At 36.5% G+C, this 17,448-nt stretch overlaps 2 protein-coding genes across 2 annotated transcripts; one reads left to right on the plus strand and one right to left on the minus strand.

Annotated features, from left to right (window-relative positions):
* Positions 1-9,980: 9,980 nt before the first annotated feature.
* LAS (GRAS family transcription factor) lies at positions 9,981-12,116 on the minus strand. The gene has a single exon (XM_079004167.1). The coding sequence runs from the start codon at positions 11,896-11,898 to the stop codon at positions 10,426-10,428; it is 1,473 nt and encodes a 490-aa protein (XP_078860293.1). The 5' UTR covers positions 11,899-12,116; the 3' UTR covers positions 9,981-10,425.
* Positions 12,117-12,434: 318 nt separating this feature from the next.
* Positions 12,435-16,568, plus strand: LOC145053838 (uncharacterized). The gene is made up of 2 exons (XM_079001947.1): positions 12,435-12,727; positions 14,945-16,568. The coding sequence occupies exons 1-2, from the start codon at positions 12,435-12,437 to the stop codon at positions 16,566-16,568; spliced, it is 1,917 nt and encodes a 638-aa protein (XP_078858073.1).
* The last annotated feature ends 880 nt before the right edge of the window (positions 16,569-17,448 follow it).

Consider the following 17,448-nt stretch of genomic DNA (forward strand, 5'->3'; position numbering starts at 1 on the left):
CCACCTGAATATCTTCCAACGAAAGGATTATAGACTCGTCAGTGACACACTTCTGAAGTTGAGACACGTGGAAGGTATTGTGAATCAGGCTAAGCTCCTCTGGCAGATCCAAGCGATATGCAACCTTGCCCACCCGGGCCGTGATCCTGAACATGCCTATATACCTAGGCACCAACTTGACCCTCTTCCAAAATTTGATAATCCCCTTCCAGGGTGACACTTTCAGCAACACAAAATCCCCCACCTGAAACTCGAGATCTGATCGTCGTCAGTTAGCATAAATTTTCTGACGGCTCTGCGCGACCCGCAGCTGGTCGCAAATTTGCTTAATTAGTCTGGTAGTCTTGAGCACTACCTCGGTGCTCCCCATGACCTGGTGCCCTACCTCGTCCCAACACACTGTGGTCTTGCACCTCCGACCATACAACATCTCGAATGGAGCTTGTTCGATGCTGGCATGATAACTGTTATTGTATGAAAACTCTGCCAGTGGAAGGTACGTGTCCCAACTACCTCCAAAATCCAGCATGCATGCTCGGAGCATGTCCTCCAGAGTCTGGATCGTCCTCTCACTCTGGCCATCGGTCTGGGGGTTATACGCCATACTAAAATGCAGTTGAGTACCCAGTTCCTCGTGGAACTTCTTCTAGAACCTGGATGTAAACCGAACGTCCCTGTCAGAGACTACCGACACTGGCACCCCATGTCTAGCCAGCACCTCTCGTACATAGATGTCCGCCAACTTCTTCGTGGATATACTCTCAGAAATCGGTATATAGTGGGCACTCTTCGTCAGTCTGTCCACGATCACACATATAGCTTCTACACCCATTGTCGTCCTTGGCAAATTCGTGATGAAGTCCATAGTGATCTCTTCCCATTTCCACATGGGAATGGATGGCGGCTGAACCTTGTCATGAGGCCGTTGATGCTCGGCCTTGACCTTCGTATAGGTCATGCACCGCTCCACAAACCAGACGATCTCCTGCTTCATGCAGAGCCACCAATAACTCAGTCTCGAGTCTCTATACATTTTTGTATCCCATGGATGAATAGAGAACTTGGACTTGTGTGCTTCCTCTAATATCCTCTATCTCACTCCTCTAGTCATCGGTACCCACACCCGGCCACACTATGTCAAAAGGCCACAGCTATCCTTAACAAACAAAGGATATTGACATCAGATTCTCTCGATCTTCTAATTCTCTTTCTTCACTCCCTCGACCCGGGCCTCCTTGATTAAATACAACAAAGGAGAAATCACCGTCATCCTCATACAAATATTCCCAATTAGGGACCTCGCCGTCTTGCGACTCAACGCATCGGCCACCACGTTGGCCTTCTGTGGATGGTATAGGATCTCGCAATCATAATCCTTTAGCACATCCAGCCACCTCCTCTGTCATGGGCTCCCCACATAGTCTTACACCTAAGTGTCATGGTCTCTCCCATGGTCTTTGATAAGAAAGCCATAGGCTCTCCTCATGGTCTTACATCCAAGTGTCATGGGCTCTCCCATGGTATTCCATACAAACATACCACACATACTATTATCATACTTCCTAGCTCATACCAACTATCATGCCAAATAATACAATTTCATCTAGGACACTACATATCAAGAAATGGGTCGGCCTTGGTGCCTTAGACCCATTGGTATGGTGAGGAGACTCACCTCTATCCGAAGAATTCGAAACTGCTCTCCTAACTGTCTATAACCACCCGTGCTGATTAATAATATTAACCCATTTCAGGACATCACATAACCAAAGGGGAAAACCCAAACCCTAAGTCCTTCCATGAAGGCCCAAATATCCTTTATTTGTTAATGGGCCCCAAGTCCATGTCCAAAAACTATTAATGGGCCTCTTGGCCCAATAAGGCCCTACCATGTCATCCATGGCCCAAACAGATAAAATGGATCACTATTCCTAAAATGCAACAAGGTCCAATAACCAATGAGGCCCAACAGCTCAAGTCCCAAAACAGATCTGTGATGCGTATGCTTAGCATACCACCTTAGTACGCGTAGCGTATAGGGGCTCAGGGACTTACACGCAGCGTACACTGGGTTACGCCCAGCGTACTAACAGATTAAGCACGTTTTCCATTAAGTTTTTAATACTCGATTCTTTGACGTCCAAAAGTCAGATCCACGCTTATTAAGACGACCTAGGACATAAAGTTGGCAACTTTATGCCTTTGCATGCCTCATATGCTCCCAACACCCTAATTAAGACCTTTCTAAGGTTCTTAACCAATGCATGAGGTCAAAATACCCACCATGACTCCATTTTTATGTTGCAAAAGGACCAAAGGGCCACAGATCTGTCATTTCCATCCTCTGGAGTTGCTTAACTCACAAAAGGAGGTCCAAAATCAACCAAAGGGACAAAACTAGAAAACCCAAGCTAGATCTAGTGATTTAAGTGGAAAGGTCAAAGCTTTATACCTCCGGAAGCTCCTTAAGTTCGACAATATGCAAATTCTTGAAGCCAAATGACACTCCAAGATTCGTTGACAACTTCTTCTTCTTGGATGAGCACTAAAAGGACCACAAATGCACTCTTAAAGCTCAAAATGCACTCACAAATGCTATTAGGGTTTTTCAGAGGCGTCTAGAGGTGAAGGAGGTTGTTAAGGGTGAGGCTCATAAGAGTTAAGGGTGTTTATATAGGTCTCAGGTCCGGATTTTAGGGTTTGAACATCCGGCACGTATGCCCAACATACTCCTCGTACGCCCAGCATACGTGTTGCCCCTCCGCGATCATCTTTTCCATGTACGCTAAGCGTACTCATAAGTACGCCCAACATACTTAAGGGTCTCATATGATATATTAAAATACTTCAAGGGCTACAAGGTCATACCTGATTTGTAGTGTTACATCATATCTCATGCATGGGATGGTTTTGACATCCAAGAATCCATTTTTATGAATCTACTCCATTAAAAACACTCAAAGGGACATATATTAGGCTCTGAAGTTTAACACCTCATATAGCTTCAAGCTTTGGGACCAAAAACCTAAAATGGACCATATTATCCACAAATCAAAAAGGATAGGAAAGCTTCGAGCTTTATACCTTCAACTGATGCTCCAACCATAGAAAAGCTCATATCCAAAGCATGTACTCCAAATATATTCTCTTCAATTCTCCTTCTTCACTCCAAGGATACCACAAGAACACTAAGAAGCTTACAAATGGACACTCAAGCTCAAGGGACGAAAATTAGGGTTTTGAGAGGGTTGAGGGCTGGAAATGGTGGCCAGAAATGAGGCTATCATGTTCCTTAAATAAGGACACACCCCTCAATTAAGGTTTTCACTCTGAGCCTAGTACGCCCAGCGTACTAGGTGGCTTCCGCGTCCAAATAAAGCACATGAGTACGTTAAGCATACACACGCATACGCCTCGCGTACTCAGCTACCACATTTTCTCAAATGAAGGGCCAAACTTGTCAATTACAATAAAACAAGGGCTTATAAGATATACCTGGTCTTAGGATGTTACACTTCAGCAAATGGTAGAGTCAATGATGTTTTTGATTGTGAGACTGATTATGATGAAATTGATTCTGATTATGATACCGAAAAAGACACTGAAGGATATAAGGAATATTCTTATCAGAATAGTTTAAATAGAAATGTTTATTCCAATGTAATGTGTATTTGTAATAGAAATTGTATTTATATATCTTATAATTTTTTCAGGAAATGATGTCGATATGGCTTTTGTTTGTGTACACGGTGGCTGCTGTTATGGGTCGTCGACATGGGGGTAATGGAGCTGAGGACCCACCTTTCTCAGTTGGTAGAGGTGATGGTCATCATGAGGAGGACCATAAGTATTATTATGAATATTTATTTACTATTTTTATTCAGTTATTATAAATTAAATACCATTTCTAATACTTCTTAATTATATTTGTAGTTGAGCAACGTAGGAAAGCCTGAGGAAAAGCCAAAAATATTAAGCTTGAAAGAGCGCTCTTACAGAATAAGGGCAACCCGATTTACATGGATTATGATAGGGATATGACATATGATCCCGTAGGAGAGCTGAAAGATACATTTTCATGAGAAATTGGGAAAATAATTTGGCGGATGGTCCCTTTTGATAAATGGATTGGAAAAAAGTTTCCCATGCAATAAAGGATACAATATAACAACATTTAGGGGTAAATTATTTATATAAAAATATTTTATAGGGTCAATTATGATTGGTTTTTAATTAGTTAGCTTTTTTTGTAGACAAAGTTTGATTTGGATCAGATGTATTGGGATCCAGACGTTGCTATATTGTTAGAGAGTTTTGAAGCAGCTTTGTCAAAAGGTTATCAAGAGTGTAAAGCTAATGCAAAAGAATTTTGTTTTGGAAGTCAAAGGGTGTGAGGATATCCCAAGAGCATTAGCCACCGCCCATATGATATGGATGTTGATAACTGGAAGAAAACAATTGAGTATTTCCAAACGGACGAACATAAAGTTGCTTCAAAAAGGAACAAAAAGGTCCGTCAAATGCAAACAACCATGAATTGTGGGTGGTTGAGCATGTATAGCAGTACTTGGTATAAAAAGGTAACATACAATACATGTAATTACTTATTAAAAATATAATCTAGTTTTAAATGTTAAACAGAACCTTAAGAGACTATAAACATTTCGCAACGCTCATACCAACAGGGATGGTGTATTTGTTAGTGTCAAGGCGGAACAACAATAAATAAGTATTTAATTATAGTTTTATCATATAATTAAGTGTTTATTTATACTTAATTGTTAATCACTTTTGGGAAATACATAATCAGTTAGTGGAAGAGCTCTTAGAACAAACGTAGGGGCCAGAAGGTAAAAGAGAGTTAACACCCGCTTAAGAAAGAGCTACTTTCGAGAAAGTATTAGGAGAACGACGTAGCCATATTAGAGGCATCGGCCGGAAACCTTCTGTTATCCCTCCGATTTCACAGCCATCATAGGTAAAACAAGATTATTTAATTTCAATAAATACATATTGATTTGGTAATTTTTGTTTGTGGTGATTATTTTCTAAAAGCTTTAGTAATTGGTTTTTTGTCCCAAGTGCAACAAATAACAATGTACTTTGGTTTTTTGTCTTAGTTTGAAAGTAGCGATGTACTTTGGCATCAATAAATACGTGCTAATTTGGTAATTGCGCTTTTGTCCCAAGTGCAAGATATAACAATGTATTTTTGGTATTTTTTTTATTTTAAGTGAAAGAAATAGCAATGTAATTTGGTATTTCTTGTATTTAAGGTTCTTTAGCACAAATAGAGTAAACTTGCATATTTTCAAGTGTTTATATTTAAAGTGCAACAAATAGAAATGTACTTTGGTTTTTTGTCTGTAGTTTAAAAATGGCAATGTACTTTGGTATCATAAAATGCGTGTTGATTTGGCAATTTTGGTTTGTGGTGATTATTTGCCAAAAGCTTTGGTAACTGGGTTTTGTCCCAAGTGAGAGAAATAGCAATGTACTTTGGTTTTTTGTCTTAGTTAAAAAATAGCAATGTACTTTGGCATCGATAAATGCATGTTGATTTGGCAATTGTGTTTTTATCCTAGGTGCAAGAAATAGCAATGTACTTTTGGTATATCTTGTATTTAAGTGCAAGAAATAGTAATGTACTTTGGTAGTTTTGTTTAGGTTTGATAATGTAACTTATAAGTTTATATATGTTGTTATTTATTATGTAGTTGGAAAATCTTCGGGCAATGCTCAACGACCCGACATGTTGGGAGGAGTTTTATGTGTTTTTTTCAATTGGAAAAAGATCAAGGAGGAAATGATGGAAACAAAGATGATGGTTCGTCGGATAATTAATTTGTGTTTTGTATGTTACACTTGTCGTTACACAAAGCAACTTGTTAGAATTGTAAAACTTTGGTTGTTTATTTTGGTATGAAATAAATTACAAAGTATTTGGTATCAAATCGGATGTTGTTATGTAATTTTTTTATGCATTTAGTGTCGTTATGTATCGGTTTTTATATACCCAAAATAGTTGAATAAAAAAATGAAAAAATGTTATTATCGGAAACACTATTATCGGCGACATGAAGTATTACCGTCGACATAAACATTAGCGGCGACTTTTTACCAGCGACGTCATTACAAGAATAAACATCTATAGGGACGAAACTTATAGGGACGAAAAAAGTCATCGCTATAGATGAACCTATAGGGACGATATATTGTCGCTATAGGGTTGACCAAATATTTTTGATTTTATAAGCTAAAGTGATGACAAATCACCTCCACTATTAAAGCGGGAATGAAAAAAATATTGGCGGGATTCCAAAAACCTATAGGGATGAAAAATTATCCCAAAAGGAAATTAAATTATATACATATACATATATATATATATATATATATATATATATATATATATATATATTTTAAATTTGTTTAATCAGAAATTAGGGGCAACGTTGTTTTGCTTGAGGATATAGGGAAGAAAAGTCGTCCCTATAGGGTTGTATGCTCTCTGAAATTGGAAGAAGTATCCCTTTCTCATTAATTGATCGTTGCTCTTCTTTTGGCCCTCACTCTCTCAAGCGGTGATTTGCTTTTCGCCGGCCACCACAGTGGCAACCATGTAACCGTCAACCTCCACTGTGACCACCATCTTCGTTATGACGTTGGTCAGACGATTCCTTCTCTCCTTTAACCTTTCTTTCTCTTTCGATCACAGGTTATCTTCTTGCCAAATACCTTAGAGAAGACCAGTTTCACCGTCGGCCTCTTCTCCTTTGTTTCCGGCGACCTCCTGATTCCTTCTACTGCTTTCGGCGGCCTCATTCTCCTGAGATTGGAGTTCTCTCTCCAACTCCAATTTTCTTCAACAGGTTTTGTCTCCTGATTTTGTGATATATAATTGTGTGATTTTGTTAATATTTTGTCTGGATATGTTTGAAACTTTATGGAACAGTATGAATCTGTTTAGGGTTATGTTTAAGATTACTGATTTGTGATGTGAACGCTTGGTTTTGTAAGATTTTGTTAAAAAATAATGCTTTTAGATTTTTGGAACAAATGAATACTATGAAAGACTCATCAGGTTATCATTAGTACATATATATGTCAATGAAGATTTTGTTGGTATGGCTTTGTGTTTGATATATATATATATATATATATATATATATATATATATATATATATATATATATATATATTAAAAAATTTAAAAGTATTGAAATGATGCTTGATTATATGTATTTGCAGGTACTGCTCATGGAACACATAAAGTTACAAACTTCACATTGGAAATGATATCAGATTACACAGAGGTATATTTTTCATCAAACATTGTTAATTTTTAATATTAAATTATTTATTTACAGTTATTGTTATGTATATCTCTAAATGAGGTTAAATTAATTGACCAAGTTTGGATTGCTTTGGGAGAAGCAGAGGTCAAGTCATGTAACATTGAGCTAGTACTCATATCTTCGTACTCTAACCTTAATGGGTTACCCTTAATCCTATTTCCGTGAAATAAAAAATTTGCTATGCGTTCTTTTACTAATTTTGTTGTTGATTTGTATTTCATGTATGATATTTGACTCGCCTAGTAGAACCAAGTAGATTGCACTAAACCTTGTTTCAATGGGGAAAGGTGAAGTTTTGATCAATAGCCAAAGTATCAGAAGATATTGGGTCTCGTTTAAGACACCTACGGGCTCTCCTTCACAGACATGGTTTGAAACCTACATTGATCAGTGACTGTTTGATTATATTTTTTATAACTAGCAATTGTGATTTTTGACATCGGGTTTATGTTTGACAGGTACAAGTACCTCGATCTTTCCTTAAACCAACAGGGAAGCTACTGGTTTTGTTCAATGAAAAATATGGAAACCCGTTTACCTTTTCATTAGATATAGTTTCGATTATCAACTCTAGTTTGTTTTGTATGAACATCTAAATGATCTTAAATTATGTTGTTTGTTTTTAGTAAACCGATGGTGTAATATATTATAAAACTTTGGATTGTAGATATTTGAAATGTTTTATATTTAAATTTACTGTTTTTTTATATATAAAAAATATTTATTGTAAATAAAAATCCTAGGAATTAAACAAATCATATGGGCATGGCTAAAATCTGAAAAATTTGTGCAGAACCTATAGGGACGACTTATCGTCTCTACAGGGATATGTATGGCGACAAGAAGTTGTTGCAATAGGTTTACCTACAACGACATTAAGTGGTCGCTATAGGGTTGGCTATCGCGACAACAATAGGATCTAAAGCGACAGACCTATGGTGATGAGGCTTATAATGGGGCCGACATATCGTCTCCAAGGTCTATAGCGGCCACTTTGCACTCTATGGCGATGACTTTTGTCATCTCCATAAGTCTTTAATCTTGTAGTGTGTGTCGCCCGTTATTACTTCTACCGGCGACTTTTTTATTTTTTACCGGCAGCTTTTGTCGCCACTAATTACCTTTTTTCTTGTAGTGATTCTTAAAAACTTAGAATGTTGTATTCAAAATTGTCTGATTTTTTCTTTACATTTATATACTTATACTATATAATATATTATTCAAACATCATTAAAATAATATATATATATATATATATATATATATATATATATATATATATATATATATATATATATATATATATATATATATATATATATATATATAGTTGTGGAGATTGTGTGCGAGAGTGTAGATGGTGTGATAATTGGAAGGCAGTGGGGTGATGTGTGTGACTGTGTGACTTTGCGTGCGGGATCTCACATTTACTAGTAACCATCTTGTCAATTGTCAGCAGTTACAACTCAATATATCTGTCCACACTCAATCATACTCCAATATTCAAATATCTTTTTCACTCACTCACATTCAGACACATAATCACACACACATATACACACAGAGATAGAGAGAGAGAATGTATGTTTTTTTTTCGGGGGAGAGGTTAGTAAAGTAAGCATGTAGCAGGCTATATGGAAATTAAGTTTGAAGCATTTAGAGGTTATATATACGTCTTGGGGTTTCTGAAGGGTTATATAAGTGATGAAATTAGGGTTTTGAAAGTACAAAATAATAATAATAATAATAAATAATAAATATGTAATTAAAATAATGGAACTTTGGGAAGAACAAGCAACACAAGACACGAGGGAGATACCGGCTTGCTAAGTAAAGGAAGAATGGGGAGCAAAGAGTCCTCATTTTCATACTCTTGTAGTTTACCAGACAAAATATGCTTACTTCTAGGGTTTTCAAGTTTCGGTTCCATTTGCCAACGACAACCCCCTCTTCCTCTCTTACCTCCATTAATTTCAAATATCCTCTACTATACCCTACGATTAATATATGTACCCACTCCAAATTAAGGATTAAGGAATTCATATATATAAAAAAGAACGAGAAAATGATATGTTATGTTTGTGTGTGACTAAAATAGCGACGACAAAATATGGTAGCCATAGTCCGTTTACATCGACGATATTTGACCGCAATTGGTAGCAACGACCGGTTGGACTCGTTGTATTGACCTATAGCAACAGACTATCTGACTTTTGACGACTACTTTTGTCTACTCAATTGGTATTACTACTTGTAGTGGCATAATAGAGTTTCTTAACTTAATTTCCTTCCTCGTAACCCAAATACATGTTTCTAAGGAAAATTAAAACAATATCATCATCAATCTTAGTAGCAGTTTTCACAAATATATATATATATATATATATATATATATATATATATATATATATATATATATATATATATATATATATATATTAAAAGTTGGTAATAGCGAATAAAATAACTTAAAGTAAGTGATGCCCATGTATGATGGGTCAATAAGCATTATAATAATATAAAAAGACAATTTAGGATAATATTTAGGGTTTACCTACTAAACCACTACTAGGAAAAGAAAAAAAAAATTGACAACTAATATCCCTCTAAAGCAAGACGCTGGGAGGTGGATAACATATAAATTTAGATCAAAATATTCTGCAACATCAACAAATCATATCATATCATTATGTAAATAGTGATCGTCACATTTCTACTGATAATCAATTCTCGTTGCCTTGTTAAAAAATGGACAAATTCTTTTAAGTGGATTAGGTTTACAAAATCTATCCAGTATACAGCACATCAGCTAATATTTAAGCTCCCTAGCTCGCGTCCTCAGAAAAGTAAGAAGGTAGAGCGCTTGTTCATCTGAGATGTTTTGATGTTTCAAACAATCACTTCGTCACCATGCAGTGGCTATGATTATAGGGTAATTTCATCTTGGGTTAGGGTTTCTAGTTTCATGCAGCTAAACATTTTGAAGAGAAGAAGAGCCTATGTATCCGTACGTACGTATATATTATTATATATGATGTTTATTAATATACGTTAACTCTGATAAGGATTAATACCAAGAAGAAACAGAGAAAAGAGGCTGATTTTGCCAACCTAAGAAGAAAGAGTTATTGATGGCCTCAAGATTATAACCTTCAGAAGGATAATGGAGTCTCAACAGCAGCTTGGCCTGTGAAAGCGCATAAGCGCTGAGCGCAACGTTTCGGAATCCAGCACTCCTCATCATCACCTCCCAGGATCGGTATCGCTCATGTCTTTCTTTCCTGTTTTCACCCTCCGCCGCCACTATATCTGCGATCTCTCTCCCGAACCACACTTGCTCCACCTCAATTCTCTCCCTGCTGTTTGGCGGTAGCGTTGCCTCTAGCGACTCGAAAACAGCTGTGTAATAGCTCATAGCCTCCGTAAACCTCGACAGGAATATTGGATGGTTGTGGTTGGCTTCTCTCTCTGCCAATGTAACTACTCTAGGGTTCATGGACTTGATCTTTCTGAGCAATAAGCAGAGTTTGTCTCGGTTTCTCAAGAGGCGGTGGAGGTAGAGGACGCAATTGACGGCTAGCATTTCGTTAGGCAGAAGGAGGACGGCGGAGAGGTGATCGATGAGGTGGTCGACGCTTTCGTTGTTTGTGTGTGGGAGTAGAAGTGGGTAGAAACGGAACCTGAGTCCGAGGGAATGTGCGAACTTAGAGAGCCGGTCACCTGTCCGTCGAAGGATATTGAGGTTTGTGCCGGTGGCGGTAATACGGAGGGTTGGAGGAGGATATCTGTCTGCGATGGCTTGCATTAGAGGCGGCCACTGAACACCGTGCATGATGTCGAAATCAAGTATGTGAATATTTTGAGGATCCGGAATGATGGAAGATTGACGTTGATGCTGTTGCTGATGTTGATGAGACTGATCAATGGCTTCTAAGATGGCTTGATTAGCGGTGAGCTGACTAAACCTAATGAATGGAGTTATTTGATTGAGGGATAAATACGAGGATTGGAGAATTGTATCACCATAATGATCAATGTAATTGAAAGAACTATTACAACGTTGAGTCATCATAAAATTGCTACTACTATTAACGGTAGTATTGATGATTGGTAGTGGTGGGTTGATCATATTGGGGAAGGTGGGAGGTGGCGGAGGGTGAAGACGAATGCGGAGGGATAGCGCTTTGGTGAAAGAGTGGACTAATCGGTCTGAGGAGTCGCCGTAAGGGGAAGAGTTGGTGGATAGGATGGTGATGAGGCGGTGCGCGGCGGAAAGATCAGAGCGGGAGATGTGTTGGGCGCAGCTCAGGAGGAGTTGGCGCATGTTGATGGAGGGTACATTCTGACTGTTGTTAATCTGAGGCTCTCGATGGTTATGTTGTTGGATCTGCGGGTGGAAATGGAAGGACGTCGTCGATGAGTGCAGCTGATGTAACTGTGGCGGCGGCAGCGGCAGCGGTGGGGGTGGTGGTGGAGGCAGATCTAGTTGTAAATCTTGATTTTCGTCTTGATGAGGAGAATGAGACGACGAACCCAACATTTGTATCCTGTTGGTGGTTTGATGGTTTCTTGAGCAGTAAATTACAGGTAGGTTGGTAGCCGTTTTTAGACCAAAATCCACCCTACGCAGGCGCTGCACAGTGATCCGCCATAGAAGAAGGTTATATGTGAGAGATGCTTTTTTGCTTGCACCAAAACACCTGATGAGAGAGAGAGAGAGGGGAGTTATCCCACATATATGTACAATGTACCATCTATTCAAATACATACACGTATATGTATATATAACTACCCAAAAAAATTAATAAATTCCGATATATATATTGGTCAAAAAAAATAATAATAAACAATCAATAATCAACCAAATCGAATAAGAGGTTGTGATGTTCAAGGTAGAATGAATACGAAATGATGATGAAAGTAAAACAAGTGATTTAGCGGCGACACTTATCTTTAGCGGCGACAAATTCAATAGTCGCCAGTAAAGATCACCGTCGTCGCTGTTAGTGTCGCCGCTAAAGGATGAATGACATCGATGCATTCTTTGACGTTCTGGTAAACACGAACCGTCCGATCATGGTTCTAATCCAACGGCTAGGGTTCTTATGGAACGCATACACTACAAGAAATATACTCTTTAGCGGCGACACTATTACCGGCGACAAGACGCTTTACTGGCGACTTTATCAAAAGTCGCCGGTAAAGCCCCTTGTCGCCGGTAACAGTGTCGCCGCTAAAGGGTTGTCACCCGAATCCGCAATTTCCCCCTCTATTGCATCTCAACCGTTCGATGAGATATCCAATCCAACGGGTGGGGTGTCTTATCCTGTCAAACCTAATACCGGCGACACAGATGTCGCCGCTAAAAGGTTAAAAAAGTCGCCGCTAATAGTCCGCTAAAAATGACGCGGTACCCTTCCCTCCAGTTTGTCGCCACTATTACTCATTGTCGTCGGTAAATCCCCTGGTGTCGCCGCTAAAGGTGTCGCTGCAATTGCCGTCCGCAGATAAAAAAAACGCACGTAGATAACCTCCCATCTTCATTTTCCTTTCTGTTTGCTTCCAATTTCCTTCACCATCTGGCCGATTTCCTCTTCAATCTACTTCTTCCAAGCAAATTTCTCCCAACATTGTTCCAAGCAAGTGTCTCTAGGAGTGGTTAAAGCTTTGGGATCAATTTCTACCTCAATTTCTTGAAGAAAGGTAAGTTTTTTTTGATGATTTCATTTTTATTTTGTATGAATTTCAATTTCTAGCTTTATGTAGTGATTGAATGATAATAAATTGTTCATATTCTTGTTTTTGGTGGTGTTGTTTTGGATTACAAGCAAGTTATTCAATTTTTTGTTTGTGGTTATTGAATTGCAATTAGTTGTATAGCTTCAAGTTGTATTTATATGTGAAATTATGTGAAAATTGTCATATGTGAAAATTAAATTGTATATTCCGTATTTGTTTGAATATATGTGAATTTTGTATATATATTCCAATGTATGTGTGTTTGATGTATATGTGGTATATTAGTATTTGGTAGAAATTATATGTATTTGTTATAAGTAGAATGTTATTGTGTGTATATGAATGTATGTATGTTTGTTGTAAATGTGATATATGATTGTGAAACTTTTGTATTTGGTATAAATAGGATGTTATTATGTATATATGTGAAATTATGTGTATTTGGTTTAAGTAGGATGTTATTTTGTGTGTATTTGTATTTGGTGTATATGTGGTATATGTATGTAAAAGTATGTGAATTTCACCTTCTTATTTATTATGTAAAACTATGTGGTTTTGGTATAAGTAGGATGTTATAATTGAAAAAAAAAAATAAAAATACATTATTTTTATAATTTGAAAAAAAAAACACAAAAAAAACTATAAAATTGTTTAAAAACTTATATACAAAAACTAGAAAGCTTCTAGTTTTTACCCAAGCTAACTCCAAACTAATTAACCAATAAGTTATATAGTTAACTTATAATTGGAAAAAAAACACAAAAAAAAATTATAAAATTGTTTTAAAACTTATATATATTTTCATCTCGACGGTAAAAAAAACAACACAACAACATAATATGTATGTAAAAGTATGTGAATTTCATGTTCTTATATATTATGTAAAATTATGTGGTTTTCTTATAAGTAGGATGCTATAATTGAAAAAAAAAATACATTATTTTTATAATTTGAAAAAAAAAACACAAAAAAAACTATAAAATTGTTTAAAAACTTATATACAAAAACTAGAAAGCTTCTAGTTTTTACCCAAGCTAACTCCAAACTAATTAACCAATAAGTTATATAGTTAACTTATAATTAGAAAAAAACACAAAAAAATTATAAAATTGTTTAAAAACTTATATATATTTTAATCTCGGCGGTAAAAAAACAACACAACAACATAATATGTATGTAAAAGTATATGAATTTCATGTTCTTATGTATTATGTAAAATTATGTGGTTTTCTTATAATTGAAAAGATAAATAAATAAATAAATTATTGTTATAATTGGAAAAAAAAACACAAAAAAAATTATAAAATTGTTTAAAAACTTATATATATATATATATATATATATATATATATATATATATATATATATATATATATATATATATATATATATATATATATTTTAATTTCGACGGTAAAAAAAACAACACAACAACATAATATGTATGTAAAAGTATGTGAATTTCATGTTCTTATGTATTATGTAAAATTATGTGGTTTTCTTATAATTGAAAAAATAAATAAATAAATAAATTATTGTTATAATTGGAAAAAAAACACAAAAAAATTATAAAATTGTTTAAAGACTTATATATATTTTGATCTCGACGGTAAAAAAGAACAACACAACAACATAATGTCTATTATAAAATTGTTTAAAAACTTACAAGTAATTTTAATTAAAATAAATTAAAAAAATGCATAAATAAAAATTTTTAATTTATTTTTTTCATTTCTTTATTACTTAATTTTTGTATTATTTTAGATGTAAAAAAAATGTGGATTGGAAAAAAAAAAAAACAATGCTAATTCTGTATACTAAACTCTAAACCCAAAATTATGTTTCAGCAACATCATGTCTATTGATAAAAGCTGGACTACTAATCCATATCGAAATCATCCCGAGTTCCAAGCAGGACTCAAAGCTTTTATTGAGAAATCCAAGTCGCACCTTGATAGTAATGGTAAAATCAGATGTGCGTGTGAAAAATGTGATAACCGTTACTTCAAGTACCCGACTGCAGTTGAACGCCATATATTTATAAATGGTTTCAGTAAGGCGTACAAAATTTGGATCTATCATGGTGAATCTTTTATTCCTCCAGTCGTCTTGCCAAGTAACGAAATGGCTGATTTAATCGACGATGTGATGTGGGAGTCGAGAGAAAATGATACCAACCTCGATGAAGGAACCTCGAATACAAGGGGTAGCGGTGTGGATGATGATTTTGCACAGTTGTTGGAAGAAATGGAAACTCAATTGTATACTGGTTGCATCTTTTCTTCCCTTGAGTTTCTAGCAAAGTTAATGCATATCAAGGTGAACAACAAATGGACTGATAGTTCATTTGATCAACTCCTTGAGCTCTTGCAATTAGCATTTCCCAAAGGCAACAAGGTTCCCCTTTCACATTATCTAGCCAAAAAGAAACTAAAGTCTATTGGCCTGGGGTATGAGTCGATACATGTGTGCAAAAACGATTGTTGTCTCTTTTGGAAAGAAGATGATTCATTGCAAGTTTGTCCCGTTTGTAAAGAGAGTCGATGGATCGATAAAAACACCAAGGGTAAGAAAGTACCTCATAAGGTGTTACGGTACTTTCCTGTGACCCCTAGACTACGACGTTTATATTGTTCGAGGCACACTGCCAAAAATATGATTTGGCATAGTACCAGACGTTCAGAAGATGGTGTGATGATTCATCCTGTTGATGGGGAACATTGGCAAGATTTTGATAAAAAATACCCCGACTTCTCGAGTGAACCCCGTAACGTACGCCTAGGTCTTTCAGCTGACGGTTTCAATCCATTTGGAAACATGTGTAATCCACATAGCACATGGCCGGTCATACTCACCACATACAATCTGCCACCCTGGCTTTCTATGAAAGAGTCATCATTCATGTTGACTTTGTTGATTCTAGGACCGAAAGCTCCAGGTAAGGATATGGATGTTTTCCTTAGACCGTTGGTGGAAGAGCTTAAACATTTGTGGAACTCAGGCGTACGTATTAAAGATGCGGCGACAAACACATTCTTCACGATGAGAGCTATGTTGTTGTGGACAATAAACGATTGGCCAGCTCGTAGTAGTTTATCAGGTTGGAGTGGGCAAGGGTATAGAGCATGTGCTACTTGCAATGAAGACACTCCTTCGTACCATGCAACAAACAAATTCGTATATATCGGTCATCGTCGTTTCCTGGATGCTAATGATCCGTTAAGAAAGAGGTTGGACTTTAACGGGATGGAAGAGACAAGACCCGCTCCGAGACACTTTAGTAATATTGACATACAAGAGCAACTAGGTCGTCTACTAACTCGTAAACCGGGTAAACATCCTGAGCATGGAGGCGAGGAGCCAAAGCGGCAAGATTATGAGTTGAACTGGTCGAAACGAAGCATTTTCTTCGAACTCGAGTATTGGTCTTCTCTACAGTTGAAACACAACATAGATGTCATGCATGTCTAGAAAAATGTGGACGAGAGTTTGTTAGGTACTCTCCTAATGAACGATAAAAGACAAGACACATCAAATGCACGAGAGGACTTGAGAATTCTAATCATTCAGAGAAATGAATGGTTGCAAAAAAATGGTGACAAGTTTCATAGACCCCAGGCAAGATACTCTTTCACGAAATCTAGTCGACAACTCTTTTGTCAATTTATAAAAGAGGTTAAACTGCCGGATGGGTTTGATTCTAACATTAGTAAGAAAGTGAACAATACCAATACTAACATTATTGGGTTGAAATCGCATGACCACCACATTCTTATGCAATGTTTGATACCGATTGGAGTAAGAGGGTTGTTGTACAAAGATACTTATACACCTATTATAGACCTTTGTACGTTTTTCAAGCAACTTTGTTCCAGAACATTGAAGGTGGAGGATATGAGGAAAGCAAAAGTAGACATTATTGCAATCTTGTGCAAGTTAGAATTGATTTATCCTCCGGTGTTTTTTGACATTATGGTTCATTTACTTTTGCATTTACCTGATGAAGCAATTGTTGGAGGCCCGGTTTGTATGAGATGGATGTTTCCATTCGAGAGATATATGAAAAAACTAAAATACTATGTCAGAAACAAGGCGAAGCCAGAAGGTTCTATAGCTGAGGGTTATGTTGCTGAAGAAGCTTTATCATTTTGTTCAATGTACCTTCGAGATGTAAAGAATCGTCCGGAAAGAAATGCAGATGTTGTCATTGAAAAAACAAAGTTTTGGATGTTTGAGTCTAAATGTCGACCGACCAGCACAACTCAAATCAAAACTCTTAATTTAACGGAAATGCATAACATGGAATGGTTTGTATTGAATAGCTGTGAAGAAGTCAGACAGTATATCAAGT

This window comes from Lactuca serriola, chromosome 5 (assembly GCF_051521515.1).
Source record: "Lactuca serriola cultivar US96UC23 chromosome 5, Lser_US96UC23_V15, whole genome shotgun sequence".
Classification (NCBI taxonomy): Eukaryota; Viridiplantae; Streptophyta; class Magnoliopsida; order Asterales; family Asteraceae; genus Lactuca; species Lactuca serriola.